We start from the raw sequence: 22385 nt of genomic DNA, 5'->3' as shown, positions 1-22385 counted from the left end.
CTTGGGCTGAAATTGGACGTGCATAAACCCAATTACAGAGCCTGGATGTACACACATTACTCACTGCTGTTCACTATGGCCTGCTGCTGCCAGGAAGAGAAAGATAGAGACAGAGAGGCTTCAGTTAATTATATTAGTCCCGCTGGAGAGTCATTAAGTGGATATCAAACACCTGCATTACCTGTATTTGTGTGTGTGTGTGTGTGTGTGTGAGAGAGAGAGAGAGAGAGTACATAAAACAAAAAGAAAGGCTGATAAAAAATATTTTATGTGCAGTTTTAAAATAATCCCTGTAATAGATAAGGCAGTGACGTACACCCCCCCCCCCCCCCCCCCCCCACACACACACACACACACAAACGTACCGGGTGGTGTTTCATCTGATGGACGCACTGTTGTTTGCCATAGCAACAGCACGTCTGCCCCATAAAAGCTGCAGCCAGATTCTCCCCTCAGGGTTATTTCACAAACACAAACACACACATACACACACAAATATTGAGGCGTTATTATTCTCTAATGTTTGCTGTGATGAGGCGTTCCACAGGTGCCATGTGTATAAAAATACATCAAGTCAAAAGCAACAATAAAACAGCCCTTTTTTCATAATTCCTTTGATATAATCCTCAGAGAAACATTTTGTAAAATTGGAACTATGTGTTTATGTTCTGACAAACCAAATAGAAAAAAAAAGATGGAACATTTTTATCTTCGTTTTTAATCGCACACACATACAGAAGACACATTCATACATGAGAGCCTGTCTGGAGCTTTAAGTGGATTGCTGAAGGCCACTTCAGGGACAGTCTCAGTGAATCACGGCCACCACCTGCATCTCCTCAGTTGCTCTGGAGATCCAAAGCAGTGGAATCATTCGCATTAATGTTGTCTTGTGGTTCTCTGTTGCTTCCCATAAATAAAACAACACATTTTCTTATTTTGGCCCCCTTATTTTACTGAGAGGTCAGGGGTCAGCTGCAGAAAAGCAACACTGGAATAAGCAGGGATTTAGTGTTTTTCTCATCGGGTCAGAGGCCAACATGGTGGACGATCTGCTTATCAGTAGCCTGTGCCATCTTGTTTCCTTTTTTAGTCTATTTATCAGGTGACATTAAAGCTGGAAAACACTTAGAAAGTTTCACATCTCTCGAGGTAGATGCTCATGCTGAGAAAATGTCAGTTTACGTTGTGTACAATAACAGAGGCATTAGACAATGATGTGAGAACTGGGTCAGAACAGCAGCATGCAGACAGCAGAGATTAACATTAAGTTGCTGTCCAAAAAAACAAGAAAAAGAATTACATCACCGCCAGAAATGGATGATTTTGCAAGGCTGGAGGAGGATCTGTTGCGGGTCAGAGTATCACTGATGGGATGGCGAAATATCTCTTTGTCTTTGAATTATCTGTGTTTTGCAGCCGCCCATGCACACAATTCTGTCTGTTTTATTTACAATATTTTATTCACAATACAACAGAAATCTCCACCGTGGTTCAAATCGCTGAACATGCACTTGGTTTCTGCCACATAATCACATTGTACTGTATATAAAAACATGTACCTCTATGACAATATATCACTTTTGAGCCCAGCAATACCATTATTGTACCCTCTGGCTGTTGACCTGTATGATGCAGTAACATGTAGTATAAATAAACAAACACTCGTGAACAGATCAATAATATAGTTACGTATACACTTTCATAACTTTGCATATTTAACCTCCCACGTTGTTCTGAGAAATGCTGCACTCTCTCCTCATTTAGATCTGTGCGATCTAAATGAGGCAACGAGCACACAAACTCTACACACCACCATTTATGAGAGAGTGTCTGGTTTATTATAATCTTGTCTTGTACATTTTTTTTTTCACCCACGTTCAGACAAACTCACACAAAAGGGGACTGTCTGTGCAGGGTGTTGCAGTGTATTGCAGTGTTTTGCTCTGTTTTTTCACGCTTTTCATCTTCCCTTTGGGCCAAAGTCCTCAACATCAACAGCCTCTTGAACTCATTCTGCAGACACTTGCCCAGGTTAATCTGTTCAATCTGTTAATCTACCCAGAATTTAAGATCATGAAGGCATTTCATCCAGACTACGCCTTACTTTTTAAGTATGCATGGTGCAGTGTTGAGTTACATAACCAGCAGACTTCTATGACGTTGGGATCCATGTTAGTGTTCCCATTGCCCCAATTTTAACTGTTTTAGTTTTAGATTTTGAGAAACTCTGGCATACGTTCACACACAAACATGGCCATACTTGGATGCACATACATAATGCGCTCAATCACCGTAATCTATAAACGTATCCTAGGGCTGTAACCATGGCAACAGAGGCTGTGTGGCGCGGCATCAGCGGAGCAAACCCTTTTAGACTGCCAAGGTAATCACAGGTTATCACTCCAATAGTCAAGAGCACTGACAAACATCTCAATCTGTGGGAAAACACAGGCCCGGGGGGCTTAAAGAGCTCATTTCAATCCTGTTTCTCCTTATTTATGCTGAAACACACTCATTTGATGCACTGAGAGTTATGCAATAAAGGTTTTATTCTTTGCTCTGTCTCATCGCTTGAGCTGTTGACTAACAGAGAGGCTTTACGTGGCTCTTCTACGTCTGTAGGTCTGTTCTATTTTTAATGTCTTCTGACCTTGCTTGCAGCATTTTCACTCCTGAGGCTTTTTTTTTCTGCCTGCTACCTCCCTGACACCCCTATCCTGACTCTCTCCACATGTCTCTCTTGTCTCGCCCCTGTCTCTTCCTGCTCTTGCCCTCCCTCCCCCCTCCCATCTCTTTTCCTTTCCACCACTGTGGTAATGCAAAATGTATGAGAGTGCTATATTTGCTAGGAAAAAAAAAAACCCATAACAGTCTATCACAACCTCACTTGTGAACCAGGGAGTTACATCCACCTCCCTCGCTGGAACACACACTCACAGATGGTAGTGGACAGAGCCAAGGTTTGTTGCTGCAGTGTGTGAGTGTGTCATACACCACCAGCCCAGGCTCCTAATTTTCGTTGAAGATCACCATCTTATCCCCATCTTAATCTCAGCAGGGGTGTTTTGTCCACTTTTCTTTTTTGTTCCTCCCCTCCGCTGCAGAGGCCCGGTGATGAATGTGTCCTGTCTGCGGTTGCGGTTCGCTTATTTCTGCTCTCATCAGCTCCTGCTGTAATGAGAACAAGTGCTCAGACATGCAAGGACCCAAGCTTTGAATAATGGCATCCTGTTTATAGTTCATAAACACCAAACGCCCAAAACATAGTGAGGAATATTGATTGATGCTGAATACAAATCTATATCAGTGAATACCTCCTGTTTGTTTATTATAGAAATCACCAAACTGTTGATTAAACTGTTAAAACATGTAAATGTGATGTCCATGAATGGTGATATCTGAATGATCGTGATGCCTCCAGTGTCAAACAAGTGTGAACTATGTGTGTGTGTGTGTGTGTGTGTGTGTGTGAACATAAGTGAGATACAGAAATAGATCATGTGTGTTTGAGAGAGAGACTGAGTGAGAAATATTGACACAGGAAAACACAGATGATGTGACAGCAGATGGGGAAACACGCTAGATGAAAACCCCAAGTATAGTGCACTCAAAGTCGACTTTTTCCCTCTCCGCTGTCACTCTGTCCTTCATCATACTCTATAATTCATTTCATCCTGACCAGGCATGGAGCAAGAGAGGCAGACAGTACAGAAAGCCTCTCGATTCTTGGTTCTCACATGTGCTTGAATTCATCAGAAATCCTGTCTGCCTCTCCCATACTCTCCACCCTTCCATCGTCTCCCTCTTCTCTCCACTTCACCGCTCTCATCCCTCCCACTTGCCTCCTTCCTTCCTCCCTGCTGTCAGCTCGTCTCTGCTCCCCTTAGCATATTCTTATCACAGCAAGTCACCAACTCCTCCCTGGAGGCTGCACCTTCGAGTCTGGATGTGATGAACCTATTCCCAAGACCTGGCCTCGGAGTGTAGTCGATGGGATTTAAACAGTGCCCTAAATAGCTAGGTCCGATGCACTCTTATTCACCGTAACCATGGAAACACTAGATATTCCTCCTCATCCTCAGAGAAATAGCTGAAAGCAAATGCATGGATGAGATAGAGAAAGAAAGAAAGCAGTGCAGTCAGTTAAATTCTCGACCACCATGCATCTCTCCAAGGCCACTACAAAAATAGCCCCAGGGACAGTACACAAGGAAATTAACTTTTTCTATCAGTGCTCCATTTGTCCACATTGAACTCATTTTAAACAGCCAATTTGGGCGGCATTTCCAGGGCAATTACGTAAAAACATCACCCTGCTCGTGTTAAATAAATAAACAGCAGTTTGGAGTCTGACATCCCTTATTTACATAGTACTGTTAGTGATTTTTAAGGAGAACAGGGATCCTGGGAGTAAGCTCAAATCAAAGTCTTCTGAATAAGATGAAGCAGGATGGTTCGGATGGTAGTCCATCTTAAACATATATGAAAATGATCATCCTGTTATATTCCAGCACGTTTCAACTAGACACCACGTTTTGTAAGCACTGTTACATGGCAAAACATTTCTCTTTGATAATGAGCTTTAAACAGGTGGCTTCATTTAATTAACATTAAGACTGAGTTCAGTGTTTATAGCGTTGCAGTAAACCACATTCTTTTAAAGCTGCAGTGTAACGAAACCTGCATTTATCAGTCACATGGACCTGATTTACAAATGACATCCTCAAGTGCTTAAGCAACTTAAAGCAGCACTTATCAATATTTCTAAATCAATAATGGCTCAAATGACTGTGTAATGTAGAAGGCACAAACCCACAGAGAATTACCACCGACTGCAGTTCTCGTCATCTCTATGGAGCATTTTAGCATCTGTAACATCAGCTCACTGTTTTGGTTTTATGGCCTGCAACTTTATTATTTTGGTTCAGTCTCACCACTCTTTTCAACCTTGTTTTCGGCAGCTGTTAATGTTATAAGAAAACACAACACTGTGCACTTCCTGCTCAGCACCAAATTGCAGACAAACAGACAAAGTTAGCGACTAGCTGGTGAACATAGTGGAGCATTAAGTAGCTAAAGAGCCAGAAATTCAGGAATTAGTGAAGACCAAACAAAAGCTAAAAGGGGAAATTAATGTTGTGACTTGTAAATGTTATGTGGCTAGAGACGTGGCTCCAAATGAATGCTAATATTGCTCCGTGTCTGTTTAATGTGTAATTAGGCAACTGTTTGCTTACTGCTACAGTTGCCTAATTACTGCAAAAGTCAATAGTCTACAGCACAGATTATCAATTGATTGTTTGCAAGTATCAAATGACAAATTAAAGAGCTGATCAGTGAAATCACCAAATCACCATGGTTGGCAAGGAAACCTGCCCACCCTCCATGGCACTCATTTGGACACCACAGAGACTGGTTACCTTTGCTCCCTCAAGTGTTGCTGATATTGACTTAATTATTGCCATAATCCAGATATCTGGGGCAATTAGTGAAGATGGAGCGTTGTCTTTTGCTTCCCATCGTAAGCTCATGGGTACATACTGTATTTGATCTTGATAATGACGGCTGTGCGTCTCCCAGATGTCCCAGTGGAGAGGTCAGTCTCCCGTGCTAACAGCATAGCAGCAGCCCGAGCCTTCTCCAGGAAAGTGTGACGGTTCAACCTAACAACAATGAACCCAGCTGCATTTGGCAAAGGTTAATACAGCCCGAAATGGAACAGAGCACACAAGTGTTATGGCAGCAAAATGTCAAAGCAATTACTGTCAGCTTGCGAAAAGATGAAAGTGTGTGAGATTGTGCGGCATTTGTGAGTCAAACAGTGAAGGACAGAGGAGAGAAACTGCACTGAGCTCCTTCAAAATCTGCCTCCTCTTTATTTAATCTCTTCTCAACATTCTCACCACTACTATCGCCATTACATCCCATTTTAAACTACATTATATCGTCAAAGGTTTGTGGACAGACACCAGAACACAGCTGCAAGAGCATTAGAGAGGGCGGCCGTTGATGTTGGGCAATCAGGCCTGACTCGCAGTTGTCGTTCCAGTTCATCCCAGAGGTTTTGGATGGGGTTGAGGTCAGGGCTCCCTGTAAACCAGTCAAGTTGTTCCACATCAGACTGGGAAAACCATTTCTTTATGGATCTCGTTTCGTGCACTTTTTCGACCATTTGAAACAGGAACGAGCCTTCTCTACTTCTTCTCAACTGTCACCAAAAGTTGGATGCACACAAATGTATACCCTTATTTATGACATATTGTGAACCTTGTTCAACCTGCTTTTGCAATATTGTTCCTTAATAAGACAATCAGGGCTGGATGAACACACATGGGGGGCCCTACTGACACCCGTTCACCACCATCACCATCACCTTCAAGTAAATAAATTCAACAGATTTACATATGCAGTATTGAAATATGCACCATAAGAGCACAGCGCTATCTTAAATAATACATTTATTAAAAATAGTGTTTGGCATGAGCCCTTCTACAAATCTAGGCCTCAAGATTAAGTAATAATGCAGGACCTGGTTTAAATGATATTGAAATTACGTGATATTGTAATTTAATGGCGCATATTTCCTAAATATTTCCTAATTTGCAATTAATCAAATTACCACAAACCATACACATTAAAACTGGGACTGGGTACCCTGGGGGTCTTAGAGCAGCAGGGCTTGATGACAAAAAAAACAAGCTAATTTGAAATTTAATATAACAATTTACAGTCTGTGGCCTCTTCCAGCTGCAACACATGCAACAAATAGGACTGACTTTGCTTTATTTCCAACTCTCTCTCTCTCTCTCTCTCTCTGTCAAACACACACACACACACACAAACACACACACGTGGTGGGGTGACAGATAACATACAATGATCTGGGGGATATACTGCTGGTGTTCGGTGGATGTCACGCATGCTCAGACGTTATGATTAGTCTCCCCGTCTCTCTGTCTCTCTCTGTCTCTCGCTCTCTCTCCCTCTCTCGCTCGCTCTTTGGCCAAGCTGAGGAGGAGCATCTGTATCAGTGCTCAGAGAGATGGACGGGCAGCAGGTCGCCATAAAACACTCATTCTCCTCCCGCAGAGTGAAGTGAGGTGACCGCAGGTGTCGGCTCTGGCCGGGCGGAGGCGAGTCGCGGTGCCCTTGAGGAGATTCTGCACTGCCGCAGGAGAGAGAGGAGGGTTTAGAAGAAGCAGAACAAACGGACAAGAAGATGTGATGGAGCGTTGGAGATGTTCGGTAAATGACTGAGGCTGACCGAGAGTGAAGTTCAACCCGGGATCCGCTGGTTTGCGGGAAAGCAGGTGAGTTGAGGCGGGGGAGGCTTTTTTTTTTTTTTTTTGAACATAGGTGTAGGTTACAAATAACCCACCTGGTGGTTTATTGGTCGGACCACATTATGCAATAGCACGAAATTGCAGCAGGTCACTAATTGGGAAAGCGTCTGAGGACTCAGCCGGGGTCCATTGATTGAGCTGCCGCGTGCCAATCTGCGGGCGCATGCAGAGTGTAAGCGAGCGCGCGCTTCTCTCCATTCAAGAATTCGTCATGGGTCACGGGTCGGGCTGTCATTGTAGGTTACAACATAATACATACACACATGACAACCTCACAGTCAGCCGGGGGCGGGAATTGAACCGTCATCCTCGCAGGTGCCGTTCAGTGTCGCGACTATCCCGATGTTTCATGTTGTAAAACGAGTATTTAATCGGATGTAAATGCGACAACACATGCAGCACAACCCTTCTGTTTTCCACCATATGTGTGTGTGTGTGTGTGTGTGTGTGTGTGTGTGTGTGTGTGTATGTCTGTCAACCCTCTGGCGTCAGAGGGGCGCATCACCGAAGAACCTAGATAACCTTGAGAATAACGTCTCCCTTCACATACAGACACACACCCACTCACTTAAACACACACACAAATGGATTTACATAATAACATGCAATAACCCTTAAGCAATGAACACGAACACACACACACACACACACACACACACACACACACACACACTTATATTACATATATATTTACCTCCAAAATAATATAGCCTATTATACAGTATATTCGCTTTAATCAGTCTTACTTTGAATAAATAAACCATGACAGCTGCTTTTAGACTCATCAATTATTAACAGTGTATGAGTACCATTCATAAAGTGATTGGCCTATTAATAGTCCATATCAGACACATATCAGCCTTTACAGGATGGTTCTCAAATGAAATAGTAGAAGATGAGGAGGAGGACAGCTTAGGTTTAAATTCTTTCCTGCCAGAATTCATCAGAAGAGCATTCGCTGGAAATCAGAGCTTCATCTGCTGCTGTCCTCTCTTTGTGCAGGTTTGGCTCGTAGCGGCTCACTTCAGGGTTGTGTAAGGTGTGAAACAAGCTTTTGAGAGCAGCAGCAGCATTGCAGAGGTAGGCTGCATCATTCAGAACAGTAAATAGTACTGACTGAGAAGAGAAGAGAGGAGTCAGACAGTAACATCCGGATCTCTTTTTGCTCTTTGTAGTTTCACCGAGCAGCAGATCAGGTTTCATCTACCCTTTGGTGAGAGTAAATGACTTGGTCTTCTCAAATGTCTCATGCCTGTGGTTATTTTTTACTTCATTCAGCGAGCTGTGCAGTTGTGACACAGTTTCATTCAATCCAGATCGAGGTGCGGTGATTTGAGAAGGAATTAATTGAAGTTGAACAGTTGGAAGAATAATTCACTTTGACGTACAATTTCCTAAAAAACATATTTTCATAGAAATAGTATTTATATCCTATTTTGAATTAAATAATTTATGAGCACTTTGCCTTTAACCAGAGAGGAGCGCACAGCTGCAAACAGCACTCGCACACTATGACCCTCCTAGCAGTTGTAATTTGTAACAGGGCAATTCAGGTTGATTCGTGGGAATAATCGACATCTCCGGGGAGAGTAAAGGCCACGTAGCCAACCACAAATTCCCAGCCTCCCCCTGCTCCTACCAAATCAAAAGGACTGCACCACCAAGGGGGTGAGAAACAGCAGCGAGCTGCCAAAAGCTGCAGGCTTTTACTCCGCCTGCTGCAGTCAGATCAGGAAAATATAATGAAAGTGAAATGCTGTTTTTGTAATCTGATTTGACGATCCTTTGTCTTGCATGTATGGTAATTGTTAGGTTTGGGTGATATATTCGGCTAGATTAGCCACAAACAGATCTTGCCGTTTCATAATTTAACAGGTTGATTTTCCAGAAAATGGACATGATCATGATATATATTGATATTGCATATACAATTTTATATAACGTGATCAAAGAGTTCATCCATGTCGCCCACTAATAGTATTTGTCACGTATTCTTGTATGTATGTTGCTCTGTCCTTTAGAGCCACGCTGGCAGCTTGGCTCTATAGGAATGGCAATGTCGGTCAGTCAGTGCATCAATGTGGTCCAGTCTAAAATCTCTCAACAACTATCACATGGATTGGCACAGAATTTAGCACAGACATTGATGGTTGCCTAACAATGCATCCTGATGACTTTGATGATCCCCTGACATTTTCCTCTAGTGCCACCAAGAGGTTGACATTTGTGGTTTTGACTGAAATGTCTCATCAAATATTGGATGGATTGCCATGACATTTGGTACACACTTTTATTTCCCTCTCAGGATGAATTGTAATAACTTTGATCCCTTAACTTTTAATCAAGGGACGTCATCAGTTTAAAATGCCACTTTGGTTTGTAACCAAGCACCTGCAAAACTAATGGCATTCCCATCAGCCTCAGCTGCTTTGGGTCTAGTGCCAATTAGTTAATGTCAGCATGCTAACACTTTAAGTAAGATAGTAAACATCAGCATGTTAGCATTGTCATTGTGAGTATGTTAGCATGCTGACATTAGCATTTAGCTCAAAGCATCACTGTGTACGGCCTCACAGAGCTGCTAACATGGCTGTAGACTCTTTGTCTCCTTACTAAATTACACATTTTATAATTAAAGACTTCGATTGAGTGTGTAACTACTGTACATCAATAGGACAAGTGAAGATGTGGTTCACTTGCTGTGGTTGTGTGACAATCAGATCATTGTAAACGTCTTGCATAACACCTTGCAGATTATTCATTCATAAGAAATATTGCAACAAAAAGAACATCTAAATATTGTTTATACAATAGTTTTGTTAGCAGTTCAACAGATTGTAGAGTACTGAGTATTGTCAGTGTACACAGTGTACATGTTTATACACTTGCACATATATGGAATTCTTTTGTATACAATAAAGACAAGATGGGGGAAAAAATCCTTAGGTATCCAAATTGCAGTTGAGTAATATTTTGCAGCTCCAGGGAAATAACTGAGCACTATGCTCCATATGCCTTTGCATGAATAAACATTATGTCATGTGAAAGTATTCCCCATTCACAGAGAAACCAGTGGACTGCTGAGCGTTTTACAACCTGAAATGCAGCAGTGGGTGTGTGCCGTACAGCACCTGCATCACCATATTGTTCTGCTGCAGAGAGCTGTTACTACATCGGTTATAAGTCAGTCATCCGTGGAGCAGGACCTTGAAGGGAAAAGTTAAATCGAGATCGAGAGAGAAAAGAAAGGAGGAGGGGAGGGAGATGGTTGAGAAGGATGTTATGGAGAAGGAGGTAGGTTAGATGAGACATGGATGCACATGGGATTCATATGCAGACTGAGAAATATCAGAACTGATGTGAGCAATACTTTTATATTTCCTATTTCCCCTGCTTGAATGTATAGAGTGAGGGAGGGGAGGAGGCAGAGGGAGAATAAATGTTGAGAGATAAAAGACAAATGAGGCAGGAAGCACTTGCTTATGTAACTGTCGTTGCCAACAATCTCTAACCCCCCTTGAAGGTCATGTTATTCAAGAAGACTGAAAGACGCGATAATAGCGTTGCTAATCTGCCATGGTCCTGAATGATTCTGCTAATATGAACTTAATGTGAACTCTCATCACACGGAAAAAACAATTAAAGTGGTGATTGCTCAGACGGGCAGAGCTTACGTACGTTCCCTGCCAAGCACGCAGGGCACATGGGATGATGTGAGTCACTGCTATTATTATCTGGGATATTAAAGATATATGAGATACCAAGTGGCATCCCAGAGAGAGACAGCGTGAGGGAGAAAGAAGAGAGAAGACTTGCAGGAGTTTGTGTGTAAAATGTATTTTGTATGTGTCTCTAAAAGTGTCCTTTCTCTTCTCTCGCAGGTGTCTGTCATCATTGAAGTTTTAAAATGGAGTCCACTCACCTCCTGAGCTCTAAGAAGAGAGTAAAGATCCACCCTCACACCGTCACAGCAAAATACGCCACGCACGCCCCCTACTCCCCTCAACCGGGAGTGCACACACACTTCCCCCAGCCCGGGGACGAAGGCTATGATGACGCCCCGTCTTTTGAGGACTTTGGCTCCTTCCTGGAGGAGACGTCAGACAGGAAACAGCTGACGGAGAGCAAGAGGTGGCCTTTGACTCTGTTTGGCTCCAAAGACAAAGACACGACCAGCAAACCTCAGGCTGCTGTTGGAGGAGATGGGAGTGAGAGGGGAGACAGAGCAGCAAAGGGGACTGGGAGAGGGGTAGGGGAACAGCTGGCCAGTTTCGGGGAGGCGTCTGTGTCTGCGTCTCGGCTCACCTGGGTGGGGCTGCTCGGTGCGGCGCTGGCTCACGGCTGTTTGATTGTTCTGACCCGCGTGGCCTCTGAACGCTTCAGCCTGGGCCCCCTGTTTCTGCTCTTGGTTCGGTCCATCGTCCAGCTCCTCTCTGTGGCTGTACCACTTCACAAGGGGGAGAACCCTTTCGGACCAGAGGGCTATCGCCTACGTCTGCTCTGTTACGGCATCGCCTACTCTCTCTCCCTCTGCTGCGCCTACTCCTCCTTAACCTTCGTCTCTCCTGAAAACGGTACGACGACCTGGCGTCTGGCAACCACGGCGCTGTCAGCGACCCTGGCCTTCCTGCTCCTGGAGGAGAGGCTGGGATTGGCTGATGGGATCACCATAGCGGCAGGACTGTGTGGTTTGGGGCTTGTATTACTTCCCACAGCGGACGAGAGCAATTCAGATTCACCAACTGACCCGGTTGTGTTCTGGAGGGGTGCGTTCGGCTGGTCTCTCTCGGCCCTTGCAGGGCTGTGGATGGCTCTGGCACTGGTTGGGTATCGTTCCCTGAAGGAGAGGGTGGGAGTGGGCACAGCTTTGTTCACGGTAAGCTGGACGGGCTGCCTGCTCGCCCCGGCCTCCTTGGCTCTGCTCCAGGAGGGCTGGTCCTGGCCTATGAGTGCTCAAGCCTGGAGCCTGGTCCTGGGCCTGGTTGCCTGCTCGGTAGCAGCCTTCCTGGGGATGACACACGCCCTCACCCGAATCCACCCGGCTCTGGTCTCCGCCTCTCAGAGCCTGGAGGTATCCGTTGCCATGCTGCTGCATCTGGCCGTGCTGCCATTGGCTCCCACTGCGCCGGAGGTCGTCGGGAACGTGATGGTCATACTGAGCGTTGGTTGGCTGGTGGCGATGAAGCTGCTACCCTCTCGTGGGGGAGGGCGGCGCCAGAGGGAGGAGTATGAGGAGATTCTGGACTCGCCCATCAAATAGACATCTCCTCTCTCCTCTTCACACCTCCTCCTTGACTTCCCCTCCCTCCCTCCTTCATGAGATTGGTTCCAGTGTACATAAGAGACTGCTAAATGTTTATTGGAGCTTTACCTATTTTGTATTGTCCTCTTTGCTTTTGGGAAAGTGCCAATATTGTGTTGTCTGTTATGGTAACTATGTGATGTGATATTAAAATCTCTCTGATGAACACAATGCATTCCTGAAGACACTTGTAATCAGTATCTCGCCTCCTTAAGAGTGTGTGTGTGTGTGTGTGTGTGTGCACGTATATTGGCTGCTTTTCACGAGAGTGTAATGTCAGTCACTTTTACCAGCCAGCTGAGGGTTAGCCAAAGATTGATGCCATCTATTTGGTTTCTGGCTGCTGGCAAGAGAGAGAGAGAGAGAGAAAAAAAAAACAGGAGATGGGAGGCAAGAGAGAGGAGCGAGACACACAATCAGAGGAAGATAAATGGGGGTAGAGAGAGAGAAGATGATGGGATTGGCATACAGATAAGAAGCAGGAGAGAAAGGAGAGTGATGGCAGATGACGAAACAGAGAGGAAAGAGAAGGGCGGAAAGCAAGGCTGATGGTGGCTGGGTATTGTACTTTGTCTGGCCAGCTGGCTGATAAAAACAGTGTTCTTCTATGTGTGGGGAACAGTCATTATGTCTGATAACTACCTGTCAGTCACATAAGCACTGCCACTCTTATTTTCTGGGTCTCTCCTCCTCTATTTTCCTCATCATTAGCCTCCTGTTTTCCTTTTTTCCCCACTGTCTCTTTTTGTCTGTGTTAAAATGAATGAAGCGCCAACATGACAAAGCTTCCATTCACTAAAATCCCCACACACACTGCACAGATGGAGACCTTAAATGAAAAGAAGTGCCCCCCGCATTTAGCAGACCAGTGTGCGTATGTGTGCATGTGCATGCTGGATACCATGATGAAACAGGTGTAGCAGGAAGTCTCGAGATATAACTACGATCCTTGTTACTCCACCTCGAAGCTCCTCTGCATTTTGTTAATTGTGACATTTAAGAAATAGGCCATATAAAAAAAAAACTTCAATTATCCACCCAGCTGCAGATTTATAAGGAAAGGTGCACACACACACACACACACACACACACACAGAGGCATGGGCACAAGTATGCATTCATGTCATGGTTGTAAGCCTTTCATTAGTGAAAATACTCGTATGATGTCAGCGGGCTGGCCTAATTAAACTCACATACGGTTCAAATGTTCTTTGTTGCTATATTTTGCCCAGTGGTGGAATGTAATGATGTACATTTAGTCGAGCACAATCTTAAGGTACTCGTACTTTACTTGAGTACTTCCATTTTAGGCAACTCCATACACTCATTTTTTTACTCCACTACATTTATTTGACTATAGTTACTTGTTACTCTGCAGGTTAAGATTTTACAAACAAAACCTATAACCAGTTTATAAAGTATGATGTTTTATTATAGATTGAACGACCTAAATATATATAAAATATTTCAAACAAGCTGCTTCTTGACCAGCTACAACATTTTGATTTTGACAGTTTTTGATAACTTAGATGGTAGATTTAGCAGTACTTTTACAGGAGGATCTGAATACCTTTACCATCACTGATTTCGCCCCGTCTTCCTCCTCGTTTTCTCTCCTTCTTCCTCTTTCTTCTTTCTCATTTGCCCTACTTCCTCTCTAGCTCTAATAAAGCTCCACAAAACAAAAATATAAATACTTTAATAAATTAATGAAGATCTGGAACCAAACACCATCACACAGAGACTGTAAAATATATGGAAAGTACCTCCAATCAACACCAGGCACTGTGTGGTTTATAGCAACGTGTGTGTGTGTGTGTGTGTGGCTGCAGGAGAGGTAGGCAGTGTAATAGCTCTGGCAGGGTTTCATAAATCATAAACACTCGGAGCATCATAAGTCGTGGCCTCTTAGCATACAGACTCTTAAAGCAGCTAATGAGAGGGTGAGGCCGCCCAGAATTAAACACACTTTGCCTTGCGGTCGTCGGTATTTGCAGACATCACCACAACTACACAAACACTGAGGTAGTGGTGTTAACTCTGGCATGCGCATGGACATAGAAGTGTGCAGCTCTGAAAATGAGGTGGTTACTGTTTAGGAGGAGGGAGGAAACCTTTCCATGAGGCTGATTAGGTTGTTTAATACGTTTTTATTCATTATAGTAAACCCACAACATTTATGGTACATTTAAATCCATTGTCACCAGACAAAAACAAGAAAAAAGAAAGGCCCGTTAAAAACAATATTAAAACAGAGTATGTGTGCAAAACCATCATCACTGGAGTGTTCCTAGTCAATCTATTATTATTCTTTCCCTTGTGGGCAATTCATGTGTCTCCTCTGTTCTTCCTCAATGTTCCTGCCTGCTCTATCACTCTGCTCAGCTGCAGGTGAACCCTCTGCAGCTCCGTTGCTATGGCAACCAGGGCCTTTTCCATGGTGGCCATGTCCAGTGGGGAAGTAACTTCCTGCTCCTTCACGCCAGATGAGAACGGCTTCATCCCCAAGCCAAATGCTGGCCCTAAACCTCCGGGTCTCTGAGTTGGTTGGTGTCCCGTCCTGCTCTCTGCTGATGGCACCACTCTGTGGCCTCTACCTTCCTCCATCCGCTTCAGCCGGGCATTCCCCTCATGGCCACTGTGCAGGAGCTGCTGTAAGGTAGCGTTTAACCTCCTCTCCCTCTCTGCTTCCTCCTCCTGGAGCTCCACCAGGCCTTGTTGCAGCCTGACACTTGCCTGCTCTGCTTGCGCCATGCACGCTGACTCCAGGCTGGGCAGACACTGCTGGCATGTCCCCTTAGCCAACTTGTCCACCTGCATCCTGAGAGAGACCATTCCTCCACAGCATTGCTCCAGAGACTCCAGCAGGATGTTCTGCCTCATGTGAGAGTCCTCCAGAGCGATGAAAAGCTTGTCCCACTGGGAGAAACCTGCAGCCTGGCATGGTGTGGCTGGAGTTTCCCCTGTAGACAACAACCACAGGGATTCATCAGTGATACAGTCCCATAGACAGTGGAAAAGTTATTAACATTAACATAAACCAAACAGCTACAAATAAGATACTACTACTATTATACTAATACAGGACTATAGGGAACATGGGTGTAACAACTGTGAATCTTAGAGGATTCATTTTTGTAAATACTTGGTACATAAGGGTACAGTACTAGGATATAAAACTAAAGTTTGGGTAAAATGGTATTAACAATGCTGAGATTCTGCAGAACCTATGAAGTGATTATGGTGTAATGAAAAGGGCTTTTGGGGAAATCTCTTGAAACTCAGATGGAAGGGTCATTGAACAACATATAAAAAACTGCTAGTGATATAAAGGAGAACGCAATTGTCCGGTCACACTAAAGAACACAAAGAACATTGCCCAATTGTTACACCCTTGATCCCCATAGTCTTGATTTCTTCCACAGTATCTGCATTTAAGTAGCAGCAGGAACAAGTAAGTATTTTATTGGTACCTGATTCATACAACAAAGTCACACTGTAAATCACACATGGCTATATTATTAAGTTTTACTGAATAAATATGCCATATAAACATAGACAAAGACACAAAAATTCACATTCTATATACACAATACAGCGGTTCAATGTTCAAGAAAACAATTACATGTACCATTCAATATACTTGTATAATGTTTTAATTTTAAATCTTTATAGGAACTGAGGGATGTCCATTTATTATTGTTATTATTTAAAACCAGTTTTCCCTTGCTGCGGTTGAACATGCATTACAGCTAAAGTTAAAATGACCTGTGACCTCACATTATATTTACTCTATTTTGATGTGATAAGATAGCAGAGATAGTGAGGCAGTTTTCTTTAATTAAATGGTATTATCTGCATAAAAATGCAAATTACAATGTGGATGGGCAGAGATGTTTTTATTTATGTATATAGTGAATATAAGTGGACCAAGAATAGACCCTTGTGGGACACCTTTACTTACTTCCCAAAACTAATAAATCATGTGTGTGTTGAGGACTTTTTTAATCAAAACACATGAAATGGTTTTATTGGCTTGATAAAATCAGGCATGGCAGCTGAGGACAGATTCTTCACAATGAGCCATCTGTTCAAACAAGCAGGGAACAGAAGAGACAAAAGGACAAATAAACAAAACTCACCCTCCTGCTGGTTCTGCGAGATCTCGTTGTCATAGTTGTCTGCGAAGTTCCCTTCATACCCAACCTCATTCGCACATAAGGACGCACCCACGAAGGCAAGCACACACAACACACGCCAGATCCTGAAGACATGCATGATGAAGCTCTGAATGTGCTGCTTTTTAAAAAAGGTATCTGGTAATATCAGGTGTATTTGTCACCCAGTTTGCCAGCTGCTCTCTCGTCTTGACTTCATGTGAAGCTCCTCACACTGAGCCAACTGTTGGCGGGTGCTGAGTTTATAACGAGGGAAGAAGGAGGGAAGTTAAGGAGGGTGGGACAGAGAAGGGGGTGCTGTGGAGGTTGGGTGAGTAATGCTTCAGTGGAGGTAATATGTCAAAAGTCAAACTGAGTGGGAAATAGGGGCATTATGGCGAAAGAGAGGGGGGGTTGTACGGGTATAGGGAAAGCTGGGGTGAAAATAAAGGGATGGAAGAAGGAGAGGAAGGAAAGAAACAGAAGAAGAGGGAAACTTAGAGAAAGGAAGACCAAAAAAAACAGTTCAAATGTATGTTTCAGTTGCTTAAAATAACTTTCTTTGAAGCAAGACTATGTAACATTTGAGAAATAACCATCTCCTGCAACAGTACAGCCATGTTTATATACCAAAACTTGCCCTTTTCACACACTGTCATACACTTACACAGAGTGCAGCCTTTTTTAGATGTTTCTTCTACCTGTAAGATAACCAAGCTGTCAGTGTGAGGTCAAATATACACTTTAAAATATCTCACAGACCACTGAAAAATAAACTTCATTTAAGTTTTCGAAATATTTGTCTCCATATCATTCAATATGTGAGCTTCAAGGTTCAGAAATGCAGCTGTAGCCTCCTCCATGCTTTAGAGAAAGAAACTGCATAAATAAGACTAAGCAATCAAATCAGATTAGAATAAATATTACATTTGTATTAAAACAGATACAGAACATGGAAGAAAAACACTTCAGTAGTAGTATCACCCAAGGGAAAACCTATTCTGGGATATTAGTTATGTATACGTACATAGAAACACACAATATGTACAATATAAACAGATTTTCTCTTCTTTAAAATTAGCTTTTTAGTAATCTAATGACCCCTTCAAATAGGTCATTTTCTTTGTCATTGCAAGAAGCGTCCGTTTTTAAATTTCAGAGGCCTCTACGGCCATATTTACATTGTTCCCACAGGACATTTCAATGCACACACTCTCTCTGGATGCGTCTGCCTCTTTAACCTTTTTACTGATGAGTCAGAGTCACTCCCTGCTCTGTGCATCAACACCAAATCCCTCAACCTTAGAAAAGTTGCAACATTGCAGAGTCTGGGTTATATTTTAAGCTTGCAATGAGTTTGTTTTTACCACTTGAAATAAAAAATTTGTTGCTTAGCGACACTCCTGGTTACCTTGTCGATTAAACATTCCGTGAGGAAGAATTAGGTGTTATTGGATTCTTAGCGAGGCCAAATGACCTTATTCTTACAGACAGAGGGCTCTGGTCAACAGGTGTTGGGGTTAAGCAGCAGAAGTAGGACATGTCAAGGTCAAAGGAAAATCTCTGACCTTTCTACTCTCTGCAGACGTCCAGACCGAGCCCCCCCCCCCACCCCCCATTCCGATGTCAGCATCTCTGCCAGTAACTATGTATGATTTTCTCTGTCTGGCAGGTTGTAATTGTCGAAGAGGGACAAATTGGGGTGGGAGCTGGCAGGTTTATCTCAGGAAAAGAGAGAGCCTGCAGAGGAAGAGATGGACAGAAAGAGGGGAGAGAGAGGTGGGGACAGAGGTGGAGAGTTGGCGAAGAAAGATGCTGAGGGACAGAGGAAATCTGTCTAATTTTTCCTTTCCTCATTGCAGCAAAAATACCTCACTGTGGGTACGACTGTGTGCATTTCCATGGCCCAGTTCCATAAAATGAAAGTAATTAGGATCCCTTTAGGAAGGCAATACATTTATATGTCAGGACTTGCAGAACATTCGGCGTGTATGAATGTCAGACACAGTTGGTGTTCGCATCTTGTCCTCATTGGTGCCCATCTGAGGGCTTTCCACCTCTCACCTTTTCTCTCGGTAGGTCATCTTTCTATTTAGGTCATCGTGTGACTCCATAAAAAAAGGAGCTACATTTATCAGCAGCCACCAGACGCTGTTTACCACCCCCACCTGTGTACCACACCTGCAGTGTAGCTGTCACACAGAACACTCCCAGCTGGCAGTGAGGGGGAGGAGTGATGAGAGATGAAGGATTTGACGACAACATGACAGAGAGAGGAAGATGGAAAGGGAAAAGACAGAGAGGTATAGATGATGAAAGTTGGATTTAAGGAGAGTATTCCTCATGAATTAGCACTGATTTTATTTAGACAGGAGAGAATAAGAAGAGAAACAGATCCCGTCGCCTGGCTTGCCCTGGGCAGAGACGCAAGGAAAAATGGGACAATGGGTGTTGTCAGCAGAGCTTACATCGGCTAAAAACAGACGTTTTAAAACAGTAACAGGACTTTACTGATGAACAAACCGCATACTAACACAGTAAAGTCAGCCAACACAGGCCAGTTTTATGAGAACTGGGTGTATCCCCTTTTTTTTAATCCCCAATATGTAGAAAGGGGAGGGAAGGGAACCATGGAGATATGATTGAAAGACAGTATGCTGTAAAACAATAGAGCCATTGTAAGAATATAGCGGACGTATAATGATGTCTAAAGGAGTGTATGAGTTGATGATAATATTAGCTTAATGCTTTACTAAAAACAGTGCAGAGAGACACAGCTAGGATTCAAAATAATTCATATCAGAGCTAAGAAAGTCAAAGTCAATAATAAATCTGCAAATTTCACTTAGCAATCATTATTTCAGATCACAAGAAATACTATATACCTGCTGTCTGTCCCTAATGTATGGACAAATACGGGGAAAAACAGCCTTCATGTTTTCTGCTCCAGCCACTTGGAATAGTCTGCAAAAGGAGTTCAAATTGATGAATCTGATATTTCTGGCAGGATACACGACTCCATTCTTAATTGTGTCTATTCTTAGCCTACTGTTAGCCTTATTTCAGTATTATTACCTGATTTTGTATTGTTTTGTCTGCATTTTGTTGTTATGCTGCCGTCTTGGCCAACCCTTTCCCTTTCAAAAGAGGTTTCCAACCTCAGTGGGATTTACCTGGTTGAATATAAATCAAATAAAAAATGAAATAAAAGAATATACTGAACCTATCCATAGCAATATGATCTGTCTGTGCCCCTCAGGTAGAGGAAAGGACCAAGCCAAATATAATTAGAGACATCCCAGTTCCCTTTATCTGCTTTCATAACTCACTCATGTCATCCAGACCTGCAAAACATGATTTCAGCTTCCGCTTCCTTCCTGTATCACACATGAGCAAAAATCATATGAAGACCAGAGTGAGAGCTGCCGTCTCTGCTGACGAACACGGTGCATACCGGAAATTATAAAAATAAATTGGAATCATAGCAGGGACATGCTGTATCAGTGTGGCGGGAAGTAACTCGTGATCAGCTAGGGACAGATTGAGGAGAATCTATTCTTGTTTGGCTGAGTCATAGGAAAGCTACAGAAACGAAACTATTTAAATCTGTCTTTAAGCACCGGCTGTGCCTCCTGTGAAGCCCCTCTAAAATGTAGAGCCGATGTAGTGGTGTGATATAAGTCTTTATGGTGTTATTGAACCAAGAGCGTCCTGACTATACACAGATCAATATCACATAACCTGTGCTTAATCAATCTAATCTGTTTGCACAGCCTCGGACAGTAAAGAGGTTAAGTGGGAGCAAAAGAGAGGAAAAACACACACACGCTTCTGTCAGTGTTTTTGGAGTATTTTTAGTGGTAAATGTCATACACCACCAGACCTCATTAATCCTGTTAATCAAATTAATAAGACTGCACCCAGTGAAGCAAGCAAAGCTTAACTGCAAGCATCACAGTGTATCAGCATGGTTTCAAATATTACTAGACTTGGCCTGGGAAGCCTGATCAAGACCTTGATCTGGAAATTATTACGTGTGTGTAAATTGGAAGGTTCGGCTGATATGAGAAAGTACATTAACCAACGGTGAGCAGCAGATTTTGATGAGGAAATAACAGAAACACCTCCACTGGAGAACAAAGGCAGAACCCACACTTGATTTGGACTGACATGACATCAGTGTTTGCATATTTATTTCCACATCTTCACATGAATCAAGTGAAAACTCAAACCCTGCACTGACATCAACTCAATGTACAACATGTGACTGAATTATGACTGCACGTACACGCAGTTTAAAACTGGCACCAACTAGGATTGGGAATACTGTAGCTATCCATACACAAACACACATGCACACACGCACATACATCTTTACGTATTGGGACAAAATTGTAGAGCAGCATAGAGCTGGTGGGTGATTACGTCAGTAGGGCCATTGCTACATTAATGTGTGTGTTTCCATCCAGGGTCCCCAGAGAGGACCCACACCACAGTAGAGCAGGGCTGCCCTCACGAAGAAAATTAACAACATCTGGACTTGGAAACTTCTACCCATTTCACCTAGTGGGGGCTTTAAGGGGGTAAAAGGGTAAAAGTGAATATATTATTTTATTTGACTGTGTGTAGGAGGAAACACCCAGAGTGTGTATGAAGAAACAGCATAAAGGTCCTGTTCAGCTTGGTGTTTTGTCACCTCGCTGGACTCCCCAACACACGTAAGTAACATTATGGAAAATGACCTAAACTTGTGGTAACATGAGTCAAGAGGTGGCAGAGTCACATACCTGTACACACACAACTCTCCTTAAAGATGTCACAGGCTTGGGGAAGCTGTAAACTCAAGTGAGTGCACATGGACACAAACACACAGAGACACTCACACCAACAGATATACACACAAACATACACACACACACACTTGGCACAAAGCTTCATTAGTTCTCCCGTTTAGCTAAATGTAAAAATAAAGATTTAGTTTCACAGACTGAAAACTGTAGCTGCAAGTATAACAGTTCTCCAGACTCCCAGCCAGAGGCTAGGAAATACTACAGAGTAGACATTAACATCCATTGCCACAAGAGGGGACTGACACTCAACAGTCATCATTCTCATACAGCATGAATAATATATGAATATGGCTAAAGGCTAAAATTATTGTGGCACTAGATCACATTTAGAAAAATAAGCACTTTTACAACCACTTCACATTATGTTCTCTATGGGATTAATTAATCTTCTTTTACTGTATCACATGTTATAATGGTTATGTGTCTATTCCTTTTTAATAGTGTGTATTCTTGGATCTACAGTGTCCCAGCTGACATGGCTTTGGCCAGGCATTAGTCTCTACTGAACCACAGTCTGACTGCCGGTCGGTGACTCCTGGACATCTTTTCCATTAATGGATGGCAGCTCGCTTGCGGTTTCATTGGTTGTTTGGAGCTCAGCAGCCATGCCACTGGTTGTCAAGGTCTCAGTAGTCATGTTATCGGTTGTTAAGGTCTCACTAGCAACTGTGTTTGCTATCTGAGACTCGTTTGAGGTTCCACCGAGTTCAGACGGTGGGGAAACTGTTGT

At 43.2% G+C, this 22385-nt stretch overlaps 2 protein-coding genes across 2 annotated transcripts; one reads left to right on the top strand and one right to left on the bottom strand.

Moving 5' to 3' along the window:
* The first annotated feature begins 11253 nt into the window (after positions 1–11253).
* Positions 11254–12606, top strand: slc35g2a (solute carrier family 35 member G2a). Its single transcript, XM_070921047.1, has one exon. The coding sequence runs from the start codon at positions 11254–11256 to the stop codon at positions 12604–12606; it is 1353 nt and encodes a 450-aa protein (XP_070777148.1).
* Positions 12607–14824: 2218 nt separating this feature from the next.
* Positions 14825–16934, bottom strand: LOC139298107 (pentraxin-related protein PTX3-like). The gene is made up of 2 exons (XM_070920978.1): positions 16791–16934; positions 14825–15611 (listed from the first exon to the last, which is right to left on the bottom strand). Exons 1-2 carry the CDS (start codon positions 16924–16926, stop codon positions 14977–14979), a joined length of 771 nt encoding a protein of 256 aa, XP_070777079.1. The 5' UTR covers positions 16927–16934; the 3' UTR covers positions 14825–14976.
* Positions 16935–22385: the final 5451 nt, after the last annotated feature.

The sequence above is a fragment of the Enoplosus armatus genome, chromosome 15 (assembly GCF_043641665.1).
Source record: "Enoplosus armatus isolate fEnoArm2 chromosome 15, fEnoArm2.hap1, whole genome shotgun sequence".
In the NCBI taxonomy this organism is placed as follows: domain Eukaryota; kingdom Metazoa; phylum Chordata; class Actinopteri; order Centrarchiformes; family Enoplosidae; genus Enoplosus; species Enoplosus armatus.
This window is presented reverse-complemented; position numbering and strand designations above follow the sequence as displayed.